The 14,528-nt window shown below is 35.9% G+C and overlaps 1 protein-coding gene across 1 annotated transcript in view; it reads right to left on the bottom strand.

Moving 5' to 3' along the window:
• Positions 1 to 14,528, bottom strand: part of KIF13B (kinesin family member 13B) — a 246,338-nt gene that overhangs the window by 150,609 nt on the left and 81,201 nt on the right. Inside the window, exons 5-6 of the mRNA XM_027853795.1 lie at positions 13,107 to 13,199; positions 5,785 to 5,965 (exon numbers count right to left, since the gene is read on the bottom strand). Coding sequence (XP_027709596.1) covers positions 5,785 to 5,965; positions 13,107 to 13,199 — 274 coding nt within the window. The remainder of the gene's footprint in view (positions 1 to 5,784; positions 5,966 to 13,106; positions 13,200 to 14,528) is intronic.

Genomic DNA, 14,528 nt, shown 5'->3' with positions numbered 1-14,528 from the left:
GAAGGACAGGACAAAAAATCTTAACACCATAGTGAAGGAAATAACAGAAGAGAACTGCCCAGAATTTCTGAATATAGGAAATAAAATTCCAGGGGCAGCTAGGTGGCACAGTGGATAGAGCACCAGCCCTGGAATCTGGAGGACCTGAGTTCAAATCTGGCCTCAGACACAAAACACTCACTACCTGTGTGACTCTAGGCAAGTCACTTAACCCCAATTGCCTCACCAAAAAAAATAATAAAATAAAATTCCAATGTAAAGAATTAACAGATCCCCCCAGAAAAAAACCCAAGGCTACAAACCCATGGTGGTAAAATTTAACACTTAAATTCAGAAACAAGTTCTGAAAGCCAACAGGAGAAAGACCTTCAAATACAAAGAAAAGGACATTTGAATAATGCAAGACTATACATCTACTAAAAAAAGGAGGAAGGAATGGAATGATGTGTTCAGAAGAACAATGGAGCTCAGGATGCAGCTCAGTGTGACCAAACCTACAATCTGAGTTTAATCATATCAGACAAAAGATGGACATTCAGTAAAGAAGAATTCAAAATATTTTTGAAAAGAAAACCAGAACTGAAGAGATTGCTTCTCAAACACTCCAAACAACAGAAGTGCAAGAGGAAAGAATAAATGCAGTACAAGGACAGTAACTGAAATAGTGACAACAGAGACACCAGAAGAGATTTCTTTTCTCTGTAAGAGATAATAGTGAAGAGCCAGACAGGGGGCATTAAGGACAGACAATAGAATGGTGATAATCCCACCAACAGGAGAATCAATGTTTTATTTTGTTTTTTTGTAGGATTAGATTACAACATAGGAGGGTACCTAGAAGGGGCTAGGAAGGAAGCAGGAGAATAGAGAGGAGTGAGTCATGGAGGGAGTTGGAAGGGGGCTGGGGGGTGTAGGATTCAAATCAAGGGCTAGCAAGGAGGGGAAGGGAACCACAGTGGTCTCAGAAAGGGAAAACTCTACACAGGGGAGAAGGTGAAGAGGAAGGGGAAAAGGAAGGAGGTCTTATTTTGGAGGTGGGAATGAGATCTGAACCCCTAAAAGGAAAAACCCTGGACTTTCCCACATGGTCAAGTCTCTGGCGTTAGCCTGAGGCCTTTCATTGTGGCCATACCCAGTCTCCCAATTCTGTTCTGTTACCTTCCCAGGCCACTTCCCAACCTTAAATCCTATCTAGACTCCATTCTCCCTTGGCCAAGTGGTCCAGGTAGTCCAGGTCTCTGGCTTTTTGTTACCTCACAGTCACTACAGCTTACTGGCCACTCCCATCAAAATCCTCCCTAGACCCCTCCTCACAGTCACCTCAGACTACTTGGCCACTCCTAGATCTCTCCCACAGTCTTTCTGTACATAAGATCCATCCTGGCAGCCACTAAGGTGATCAGATTCTTAAAATCTGACCAATGGCTCAGATTCTTAAAAACTAGCCAACAGCGCAGACTCACTAGGAATCTCGTTCACTCCAATCAGTGTTCTAACAAACCTAATAAATAAAATGAAACTTCTAAAAAGGTTCTAATAGACTTCTGGCTGAAAGAAGGCTTGGGTCAAATTCATTTGGGCAGGACCCGCATGTTGCAATTTTGGTTTTCCAGCACCCCTAAACCTCAATAGGATGGGGTTCCACTGATGAATGGCCTTTTGTGTGAGGAGAGTTGGTCAATGAAAGCAGATGAGGAACTCACACTGGATTAGGCCAAGGGAATTTGGAGCCTGAAAAGTCTACTTGTCCTGGGAGGGGGGAGTCAGAACGCCCAGGGAAACTGGCACCTGGAGGAATGGAAGAGTATGGACACAGGGAGGAGAGTTCTAGGCAAATGTTGAAAAAAAGGTCAACAAGAGAGGATATAGATCAATGGTGGGCTATATAAACAAAGACATGGTAGGAGAGGGGCCCTATGGGGCAATGTCTTCTGACACTGCAATGACTGGCATTGTTCTGGAAGTGAGACATAGGAAAAGGAGAATCTATGGGGTAAGCCCTATTGTTCAGTGGCAGAAGGGAGGGGAGAGCCTAGAATGGATACCTTGGAACCTTTGACTGCTTGAAGAACACAGAGAAAAGAGAGATACCAGATAATAAGAGGAGTAATAAAGCAGAGAATGAGAGTCTAGAGTAAAAAGAAAGAGAAGTTGGATAATGAAAAAGAGAGAAGTCTTTTTTGGAAAGAGGTACAAAAAAATTAAATGAAAAAAGCAAACAAACAGGACTAACTGAAGGATAGGAAGGGGAAATCTACTTGACTGAGAGGAAAAAAGAGGAGAAAGAAACATATGACCAGATAAACACAGGCAAGAATTAATAAACAAAACCCTAAAGGGAAAGGGGTAACAAATGAGAAGAGAGGATCGGGGTGAGGAGAAGCGAGGCAGCAGGAACAAAGTCACCTTAAAAAGATTAAAGCATTTAGGCAATTACCTGGCACACAGGCACTTGATAAATGTTTAATGCATTGAAGTAAAGTAACAGAAGAAACATAATACTGTGTTTACAGTAGAAGAGGGAAAAAATCATTACTTGAAAAAAATTTTAAAGACAGATTGAGGAAAATATAAACCTAACTCATAACTTTAAATGTGAATGGATTAAATAATACAATATATGAAAAAGAGTGAAAGACTGGATAAGAAAACAAAACCATACAATCTATTCCTTAAACTGAAAAGCTTCTGCACAAACATTAATGCATTTAAGATAAGAAGAGAAGTGGTCGAATGGGGAAAAAAATTTTTTGTATCAAATTTCTGTGACAAGGGTTTGGTATCCAAGATAAATAAACAATTATACAAACACACACACACACACACACACACACACCCCTATATAAATACAAACATATGCATATGGGTGAGAGTATGATGGCTAATAACCATTGCCAATAGCGATGACTACATAGAAGCATAGAAAGGTCTATATGACCTGATATAGAATAAAGTAAGCAGAGCCAAGGAAAAAAAAAAAAAAAACCACAGTAACTACAACAATGTAAAGGGAAAGAACAATGGACCAAAAAAAGCAAAAGTAAATTTAAATTATAAAGATCAAGATCAAATAAAGAGATATATGAGAAAATACCTCCAACCTACTCCTTAGTGGAGGTGGGAGATCCACAGGTATTACCACTGTACATGTTTTTTAACTTTTTCAATGTATCAATCAGTTGTACTTTTCTTCTCTTGTTTAAAAAATGTCTTTTAGTTTCAATAATCAAGCATTTTAATAATTTTTGCATCAGTAATATTTCAATCTTCTGACAGCAACCAATTTTTCAATCTCACTTTCTTTTGTTGTTCCTTTGTTAACTGGACATGAAAAGAGTATTTTTCATACTTTCATGAGGCATGTAGGAGGCACAGTAGATAAAAACACTAGTCCTAAAATCAGAAAGACCTGAGTTCAAATCCAGCCTCAGATACTTACTATCTACATGACCCTAGACAAGTCACTTAACCGGTTTGCCTTAGTTTCCTCATCTGTAAAATGGAGATAATAATAATACCTACCCCCTAGAGTTCTTATGAGATCAAATTAGATAATAAATTACAAAATGCTTAGCATAGCACCGGGCACATAGTTGGTACTAAATAAATGTTAGTCATTATTATTACTATACTAATATTGTATTTTTAGGCTTTGTTCAATTTGCTACAATTTTACATTCAAATTATAATTAATTAGGGATTGATATTTCTGCAAACATCATATCATTCCACAATTTTCTCCTAATTCTTTTTGATGTTTTTGCTTTTAACAACATCTAAGGACAAGAAACAATAAAGATTGCATTCTCCACATCCATAATGGTGAAAGTTTATTCCATTGGTAGTAAGTGAATTAAAAAGAAAAAATATCAATTGTGGGTCACACACGTAAATACTATCTAGTTAATACGGGCAAAATAAATCAACGTTTCATTCATCTGCTTTTTTTCCCCTCAAAACAGGAAACATGAGGCTCCAGTCAAGAAAAATAACAAAACATGTAGAATACCTCAATAATATATTATGGCAAGAAATAAAGAAAGAAAGAAAATAAGAAGAGAAAGAAACAAAAATACAGAGGGATAGAAAAGACCTTGAGAAAGATACAGACCTACACACGTACAAACACCACCACTAAGATTCAAACATTTAGGGAGCATCACTTATTTTTTTAGAGCACTGACACTAAAGACTTCGAGGAGCTTATTGCAATTTAGTAAGTAAAGGTACAGATGGATATAGCATCTCTGTGGACTTGCCCTCAGAGAATGGATGAAACTGGATTCAAGAGGCAGTGAGGCATAGGTTCTCCACCATTATTTTGTTTTAACAACTAACATTCTGTATGATATTTGCATGATGGAATAATGTGGCAAATAATCCATTCTATTACATTTCCATGATTGTCATGAACAAGACACTGATCTTATTTCAGTTATTTTTATGACAACTTCAATCCCTTGATCAACTAATCAGAACCCTGCCTGCACCAATGGAACTTCTAAAACTCTGAATCAACTAAATACAAGAAGATATCAAGGAGACAGTCAGGAAGGCCTGGGGTTCAAATCCTGCCTCTGATAGACAGAAGACAAACAACCATGTACTAGCCACCTAACTTAGCTCAAACTTAGTGTTCTCATTTATAAAGTGGGGTTGTTGTGAGGTCCAAATGAGATAAAATATGCAAACAAAGCATTTTAAGAACTTTAAAGTGATACATAAACATTGGTCACTATCATTATCTTTCAGACTTCGGCTAATTTTGTCTTTGACTCTCATTGGCAATTCTGGTCTTCTCTTAACTTCTACTTGTAGCTACTAGATTCATAAAGATAGTAGTTATTTTCAAGTATCAGTTGCTCAAGTACTAATTTAAATCATTATCATATTTTATATTAGACTAAAATGAAAGCTGGGAGTAAAAGTGAGAGATAAAAATATGAATAGACACTCAAACACATACTTTTACTATCCCCCAATAGTCAGGACTCCCAAACTTCCCTCCCAGTTCATGCAGCCTTAATTTCTCTAGGGGCTCTACCCACCAAGACAGAAGTGTGGATAGAGACCCCAGTTCGCTACAAACTGCACCTTTGATTATGGCAACCTCTACTCAAAAGTATTTATGAGCTTGCCACTGCCTACAAGAAAAAAATTAGATTTTTTTACGAGGCATTCAGAGACCTCCACAATCCGGCCCCAAATTGGCCATTCCAATACGCACCCTCACACCACCAACTATACAATTAACAACACAGAACATTCACTAGCCCCTCTTTGTACCTCTATTTATACTGCTGATTTTCACAACATGCTTCTAGTTTTGCCCAATTCCTGCTCCTCCTTTAAGGTCTAATTGAAATGGCTTCTCCCCCATGAAGTTTTCTGAAACCTTCTGAGTCATCTCTCCCTCTTCTGAACCTATAAAGCATTTAATGCCTTTTTCTCCTTGAATTTTCATGCAAATTTTATATTTAGTTATTTCTGTACATGCTCATATCTCCTACTACATTATAGATTTAATAGTAGGGATTGTGTCTTATTCTTCTTTATCTGTTCCATGGTACTTAGATCCAGGTCTAACATACACTGAATAAAAATTTACTGTAGTGCAAATATATTTTAAAAAATGTAAAATCTACTCAAAGTTAATAAATTCCTAATGGATGTCCATATGAAAATGTCATTTTTGCCAAGCCAATTAAATAAATAGGATAGTCTGAAAAAAAAACAAACAAAAAACAGAGGTCACACAACATTATTTGATTAAAATTTCTGTACCCTTTGGGGTCCAAGAGGTCTCTAACTTTCTCATTATAGATTTCCATGTAGGATACTTCAACTTTGAAACTCTGTTCTTCATTCTCCTCTTTCTGAGTTCTTTCAAAGAGGCCACTGCAAAGTCTTGGGATTAATCCAGGTTGGTCGGCCGTGCCCATCATTGTATAAGATTTTCCAGACCCTAAAAAAAAGATAAGACATGGTTATAATAATTTCTTTGGAGAGGGGAACAGGTTCACAGACTCTGTTATTATAAAATATCTCCATTATATCCAAAAATACAATGTAGGGACTCAATAATGCTTGCTGACAAGTGATAATGATTGCAAATCACAAGCTTCACTACCATGCATATGGAAGAGAATTCTTAATAAAGAATAGAGATTTTCTGTAATAAAATTCACATATAAAAATAACCAAATATCACTTCAAATAAATGAAGAGTAAGGAGCCAAATTGGAAGAGTTCCCTTTAAAAAGCCAAGAATATTTCCCAAATTGAAAACACTAAGTAGATTTTGTAAGTGCGACATATTATTGCTTCTATCCAAAATACAATAGCAAAGGGGAGGAGCCAAGATGGTGGAGAGAAGCCAGGAAGTTGCCTGAGCTCTCTCCAATTTTGCTCAGAAACAACATTAAATCAAGCCTCTAAAAGAATTCTAGAGCAAAAGAATCCACAAAAAGAAGCAGGTAAACAACTTTCCAGTCCAAGATAACTTAGAAAGACTTCAGGAAAGGTCTGTCTCACTTGGATAAAACAGGAATGCAATCCAGCATAGGCAATGTCCAGGCAAGCCAGTGGGAGGCTTTTTGTCACAGCACAGATCAACAACCGAGATGCCATGGTCCAAGCTCAGCAGGTCAGCAGTAAGGCCTCCAGTCCCAAAGCAACAGGCAAACTGCAAGCCCCAGAGACACTGGTGCAGAAAGCCAGCAACCAGATCCCTGGACTCCAGTACAAGATGCTTGGGAAGGCAGACCAGGGGAAGGGGTATTTAGAATGCATGCCATCTTGGGGTGGGGGGAGGGGCAAGATAGGGTGAAAATTTGGAACTCAAAATATTGTGGAAGCAAATGTTGAAAACAAAAAAAAAAATAAAAAATTACCATTAAAGATAGCATGGGCCAAATTTGGGTAGGGGAAGGAGGGGGGAGAAACATTGAAGAAAACAACTCCTTTAAAAGTAGAATTGGCCAAATGGAAAAGAAGGTAAAAAAGTTAACTGAAGAAAATAATTCTAGGGCAGCTAGGTGGCGCAGTGGATAGAACTCCAGACTTGGAGTCAGGAGGACCTGAGTTCAAATTCGGCCTCAGATACTTGACTCTTACTAGCTGTGTGACTCTGGGCAAGTTACTTAACTTCAATTGCCTCACCAAAAAGGGAAAAAAAAAAAATTCCTTGAGAATTAGAATTGGGCAAGGAAAAGCTAAAGACTCTATGAGACATCAAGAATCAGTCAAGAGAAGAAAATGTAAAATACTTCACTGGAAAAATAACTGACCTGAAAAATAGATCCAGAAGAGATAATTTAAGAATTATTGTACTACCTGAAAGCCAAGATAAAAAAAAAAAAAAAAAAAAAAAAAAACATCCTGGACAGCATCTTTCAAGAAATTATCAAGGAAAACTGCTCTGATGTCCTAGAACCAGACGGTAAAATAGTCACTGGAAGAATCTACCAATCACTTCCTGAAAGAGATCCCAAATTGAAAACTCCAAGGAGAAAGTACTACAAGCAGCCAGAAAGAAAACAATTCAAGTATCAAGGAACCACAGTCAGGATTACACAGGACTTAGCAGTTTCTGCATTAAATGACTGGAGGGCTTGGAATATGATATTCCAGAAAGCAAAGAAGCTTGGATTACAACCAAGAGTCAACTACCCAGCAAAACTGAGCATAATCTTTCCAGGGCAAAGATTAACATTCAATGAAATAGGAGACTTTCAAACTTTCCTGCAGAAAAGACCAGAGCTCAAACTTCAAATACAAGACTCAAGACAAGCATAAAAAGGTAAACAGAACAGAAAAACAAAACAAAACATGTTATTCAATAAGGTTAAACTGTTTACATCCCTACATGGGAAGATAATACTTAAAGATAAACTCTTAAGCACTGTATCTCTATTAGGGCAGTTAGAAAGAGTATACTTAGAGGGTGTGGGTATAAGTTGATTTTGATGTGGTGATTAAAAAAATAAGGAAAAAAAAAGATTGCACTGGAAGAACAGGAAGGGAAGGTAGAATGGGGTAAATTATATCACATAAAAAGGCATGCAAGCCCTATTAAAGTAGAGGGAAAGAACAGAGGAGGTGAGCATTGTGTGAACCTTACTCTCATTGGACTGGGCTCTAATAGGGAATAATACACATACTCAGTTGGGTAAAGAAATCTATCTTATGCTATAGGGAAGGAGAAGGAGAAGGGAAAAAGAAAGGGGGAAGGATGAGAGAAGGCGGGGTAGATTGAAGGAGGCAGTGGTCAGAAGCAAAACGCTGGTGAGGAGGGACAAGCGGAGAGGAGAGAGAGAAAAGTATAAATGGGGAAAACAGGATGGAGGAAAGTACATAGTTAGTATCCGTAACTATGAATGTGAATGGGATGAACTCTTCCATAAAGTGGAAGTGGATAGCAGAGTGGATTAAAAACCAGAACCCTACAATATGTTGTTTACAAGAAACACATCTGAAGCAGAGAGACACACACAGATTAAAGGTAAAAGGCTAGAGCAGAATATATTACGTTTCAAATAGAGTAAAAAAAGCAGGGGTAGCAATCCTGCTCTCAGACAAAGCAAATGCAAAAGTAGATCTAATTAAAAGAGACAAGGAAGGAAAACTACACCTTGCTAAAAGGTACCATAGACAACGAAGTAATATCAATACTAAACATATATGCACCAAGTGAGATAGCATCCAAATTCTTAGACAAGTTAAATGAGTTACAGGAAGAAATAGACAGCTAAACTATACTAGTAGGGTACCTTAACCTCCCCCTCTCAGAACTAGATAACTCTAACCACAAAATAAACAAGAAAGAAGTTAAGGAGGTGAGAATTTTAGAAAAGTTAGATATGATAGACCTCTGGAGAAAACTGAATGAGGATAGAAAAGAATATACCATGTTCTCAGCAGTGCATGGCACCTACACAAAAACTGACCATGTATTAAGGCAAAAAACCTCACAATCAAATGCTGAAAGTCAGAAATTTTAAATGCATCCTTTTCAGATCATGATGCAATAAAAATCAGATGTAATAAACAGCCATGGAAATATAGATCAAAAATTAATCTAATCCTAAAGAATGAGTGAGTCAGTGGATAAAGCTCCGGCCTTGGAGTCAGGAGGACCTGAGTTCAAATTCAGCCTCAGACACTTCACACTTACTAGCTATATGAACCTGGGCAAGTGACTTAACCCTGACTGCCTCACCAAAAAGAAAAAAAAAAGAATGAGCGGGTCAAACAACAAATCATAGGAACAATCAGTAATTTCATCAAAGAAAATGAGAATAATGAGACAATATACTAATATTTATGAGATGCATAGTACTTAGAGGAAATTTTATATCTCTAAATGCTTACATGAATAAAACAAAGAAAGAATAGATTAATGAATTGGACATGCAATTTAAAAAGCTGGAAAAAGAACAAATTAAAAGTCATCAATTAAACGCCAAATTAAAAATTCTGAAAATAAAAGGAGAGATTAATACCACTGAAAGTAAGAAGACTATTTAACTAATATATAAAACTAAGAGTTAGTTTTATGAAAATACCAACAAAATAGATAAATCTTTGGGTAATTTGATTTAAAAAAAGAAAGAAGAAAACCAAATTACCCGTATCAAAAATGAAAAGAGTGAATTCACCACCAATGAAGAGGAAATTAAAGCAATAATTAGGAGCTATTCTGCCCAACTGCATTACAATAAATCTGACAATCTAAGTAAAATGGATGAATATTCACAAAAATATAAATTTCCCAGATTAACAGAAAGGAAATAAAATACTTAACCTCATTTTAGAGAAAAGAAATTGAACAAGCCATCATTGAACTTTCTAAGAAAAAAATCTCCAAGGCCAGATGGATTTACAAAAGAATTCTACCACACATTTAAAGAACAATTATTTCCAATACTATATAAACTATTTGGAAAAATAGGTGAAGAAGGAATCCTACCAAATTCTTTTTTATGACACAAATACAGTGCTGATACCTAAACAAGGAAGAGGCAAAACAGACAAAGAAAATTATAGACCAATTTCCCTAATGAATACTGATGCAAAAACTTTCAATGAAATATTAGCAAAGAGATTGCAGCAATTTACGACCAGGTAGGATTTATACCAGGAATGCAGGGCTGGTTCAATACTAGGAAAACAATTAACATAACTCACCATATCAATAACAAAACCAACAGAAATCAGATGATTATCTCAATAGATGCAGAAAAAGCTTTTGACAAAATACAGTACCAGGAATAAATTAAGCTTTCTTTAAAATGATAAGTGGCATCTATCTGAAATCATCAGCAAGCATTATCGGTAACGGGGATAAACTAGAAGGCTTTCCAATAAGGTCAAAGGTGAAAAAGGATGCCCATTATCACCACTATTATTCAATATTGTACTTGAAATGTTATGTTAGCTTTAGCAAAAAGAGAAGAAAAAGAAATTGAAGGAATTAGAATAGGCAATGAGGAAACAAAACGATGACTCTGTGCAGATGATACGGTATACTTAGAGAATTAACTACTTGAAACTACTTGAAATAATGAACACCTTTAGCAAAGTTGCAGGATATAAAATAAGCCCACATAAATCATCAGCATTTCTATATATTACCAACAAAGCTGAGCAGCAAGAGATAAGAGAAATTCCATTTAAAATAAGTGTAGACAATATTAAACATTTGGGAGTCTACTTGCCAAGACAAACTCAGGAACTATACAAACACAATTAGAAAACACTTTTCATGCAAATGAAGTCAGATCTAAATAACTGGAAAAATATCAATTGTTCATAGGGAGGCCACACTAATACAATCAAAATGACAATTCTACCTAAATTAATTTGTTTATTCAGTGCCATACCAATCAAATTACCAAAAATAAATTTTTATAGAGCTAGAAAGAATAATAACAAAAGCCATCTGGAAAAACAAAAGGTCAAGAGTATCAAGGGAATTAATGAAAAAAAAGTACAAAGGAAGGTGGCCCAGCTGTACCAGATACAAAACTATATTATAAAGCAGCAATCATCAAAACTATTTGGTATTGGCTAAAAAATAGAGTGGTGGATCAGTGGACTCGATTAGGTACACAAGACACAGTAGGCAATAACTATAGTAATCTACTATTTGATAAACCCAAAGACTCCAGCTTCTAGGTTAAGAACTTATTATTTGACAAAAACTGCTGGGAAAACTGGAAAATAGTATGGTAGAAACTAGGCATAGACCAACATCTTACACTGTATATCAAGATAAGGTCAAAATGGGTACGGGATTTAAACATAAAGGGTGATACCATAAGCAAATTAGGAGAACAAGGAATAGTTTACCTCTCAGATCTATGGAGAAGGGAAGAATGTATGACCAAACAAGAATTAGAAGATGTTATGAAATGCAAAATGGAAACTTTAGATTACATTAAACTAAAAAGGTTTTACACAAAACCAATGCAGCCAAGATTAGAAGGAAAGCAATCTTCACAGCAAGTGTTTCTGATAAAGGCCTCATTTCTCAAATACATAGAGAACTGAGTCAAATTTATAAGAATACAAGTCATTTCCCAATTGAGAAATGGTCAAAGGATATGAACAGTCAGCTTTCAAATGAAGAAATTAAAGCTATCTATAGTCACATGAAAAAATGCTCTAAATCACTAATAATTAGAGAAATAAAAATTAAAACTACTCTGAAGTACCATATCACACTTATCAGATTGGGTAATATGACAGAAAAGAAAAATGATAAATGTTGGAGAAGATAAAGGAAAATTGGAACACTAATGCATTGCTGGTAGGAGCTGTGAACTGATCCAAACATTCTGGACAGCAATTTGGAACTAAGCCCAAAAGGCAACCAAACTGCGCATATTCTTTGATCCAGCAATACCTCTACTAGGTCTGTATCCCAAAGAGATCATAAAAAAGAGAAAAGGACCTATATGTACAAAAATATTTATAGCAGCAAAGAGTTGGAAATTGAGTGGATGCCCATCAACTGGGGAATGGTTGAACAAGTTGTAGTATATGAATGTAATGGATTACTATTGTGCTATAAGAAATGATGGGCAGGCAGGTTTCAGAAAAACCTGGAAAGACTCGTATGGACTCATGCTAAGTGAAGTCAGCAGAACCAGGAGAACATTGTATACAATAAAAGCAACATTGTGTCATGATCAACTATGAATGACTTAGCCCTTCTCTGCAATATAATGATCCTAGACAATTCCAAACAACTCATGACAGAAAATACTATCCATATCCAGAGTCTGAATGCAGATCGAAGTACACTATTTTCACTTTTTTTGTCTTTTGTTTTTCATGGCTTTGTTCTTTTTGTTCTGTTTTTCTTTTACAACATGACTAATGTGGAAATAATTTTATATGATTGCACCTGTATAACCTATATCAGATTGTTTGCCATCTTGGGGAAGGGGGATGAGAGGGAGGGAAGAAGAAAAAATTTTGAACTCAAAATCTTATAAAAGTGAATGCTGAAAACTATCTTTACATGTAATTAGAAAAAATAAAATAATATTTACAAAGTACATAGCAGAAGTAGTCCTCCCACAGGTCACTGAACAAACCACACCCTTCCCCCACACACACAACTGCCCCCAACAACAGTAAATGATCACAGAATCATGAAGAATAAAGAGTGAATTACTAGATACAATGTTACAGCAATCATTAATTTGCTTGAAACCAAACATAATTTCCTGTTTACCACAAAAATTTATTAAGCTACATAGTATTTTTGATTAAATCAGTAATGATCACAGTTACTGGCTATGCAACATTAGATGTATCCTATTACAGATGTATAAAGGTGTGCTGAACCATAGGTTAGGCGAGGGTGGCAAGAGAAGTTACAGTTTCCATGCTTTCATGTGGAAAATAAATTTCGCCACCTTATCTTATCTTTATAATGAAATGATACATGGGCTAAAAAGGGAAAATAACTTTTCCTTTCTTATATATCTCTCTAAAGAATAATGCTGCCTAATTTTGTCTATATAAGTAAACAAACATGTTTTTACTTCCTCTTCTCCTGTTTGCTCATGAAATGTCATGTAATGTAGCCTTACCAGTTTGTCCATAGGCAAAGATACATGCATTGTAGCCATCAAAGGCATTCTGTAGGATATTTTCTCCAAGGCACTGAAAAACAGCATCTTGACCTAATAAAAGGAAAAAAAACCAAACAATTCTAAGTGAAACCTGCATATGAACAAGCTAGAAAAGTCACAGAAGGCAAACACAGTTAATTTCTATGCCCAAATAGAATTCTTAGATTCAAAATATACTTTTAATGGGTTCACAGCCTCCAGTTTTTTCTAATTAACCCATGAAAGAAAACAAATGAGAAATAAGCCTAGGACTAGAAACCTGGAAATCTTTCTAACAATTACAACTGTTCAAAAATGGCAAGTATTGAGAGGTGGTAGACTTCCCCTACTTGAAAATCTCAAGGAAATATTGGATATAATTATCTGAGTTGGACTTGATGATCGTTGATGGCTCTTTTAACTCTCAGATTCTGTGGTTAAGTTTCTATGACCTAAGAATATAAATAGCTTTCATTCAGAGCATTCTGGGTAGGCCCAAAATGTTTAAGAATTTTGCAGTCTTGGTCTCTCATAATAGAATAAAATGAAATCTTAAAGCCAATTAGAAAAGGATTACATAAAAGCAGATTATAATGAAGAGATGCGATTCTAAAGAAAATTCTTAAAGACTTTGCCACCTTGGCAGAACTGAATGGCAATGCCATGTTTCCAGAGTTGAGAAGTCAGAAGCAGTTGAAGTTAATAGCTCGAAGTGATGCTGGTTGTGCTCTTTCTTACCAATATATGTTCTTGAAGTATTTAATTATGCCTTTGTATTTTTAATGTATATTAGGTGTTCACATTAAAAAGATGTTATACTAAGAAATTAGGGTTAAAAATTAAAGTTGTAGCCCTAAATTTATGGTTAGAAGGACTTGAAATAATCCATGTTTTCTGGAAGACTAGATTTAGCACAAGAGATTTATGTGAGACCACCTCCCTAAGAAACTATCTTGTGGCTGTGTGCTACTATCCATAAACAGAACCAGTAAAACTGAATTAACAAGTGCCAAACCATTACCTCTGCCAAGAAAACAATTTGCAAGTCTTGCATTATATCACAACAAGAAAAAACTTTCATAAAATCACAGAAGCTCAGAGTTGGAAGACCTTAGAAGCTATACCCGGACAAGAACTCCCTTTACAAGAAGCAATAATTTAGCCTTTGAATAATCAGTGAGCACAACAGATGAAGATTAAAGGAGAATGAGAAGGTGCAGTCAGACAGGGGATAGATAATGAATGTGTACCCCTGAAGTCTCCTCTCTCCAGAGAAGAACCTAATGTTTCCTGAGGGAGCCCATTCCATTTTGGAAAGCTCTAATATTTGGCCACTTTATAACTTCTTCCATTGCTGTCAAGGAAAATAAGCCTAATAACCTTTGCACATAACAGGCATTC

Source organism: Vombatus ursinus, unplaced genomic scaffold, assembly GCF_900497805.2.
Source record: "Vombatus ursinus unplaced genomic scaffold, bare-nosed wombat genome assembly UNPS02010219.1, whole genome shotgun sequence".
NCBI lineage: Eukaryota > Metazoa > Chordata > Mammalia > Diprotodontia > Vombatidae > Vombatus > Vombatus ursinus.
This window is presented reverse-complemented; position numbering and strand designations above follow the sequence as displayed.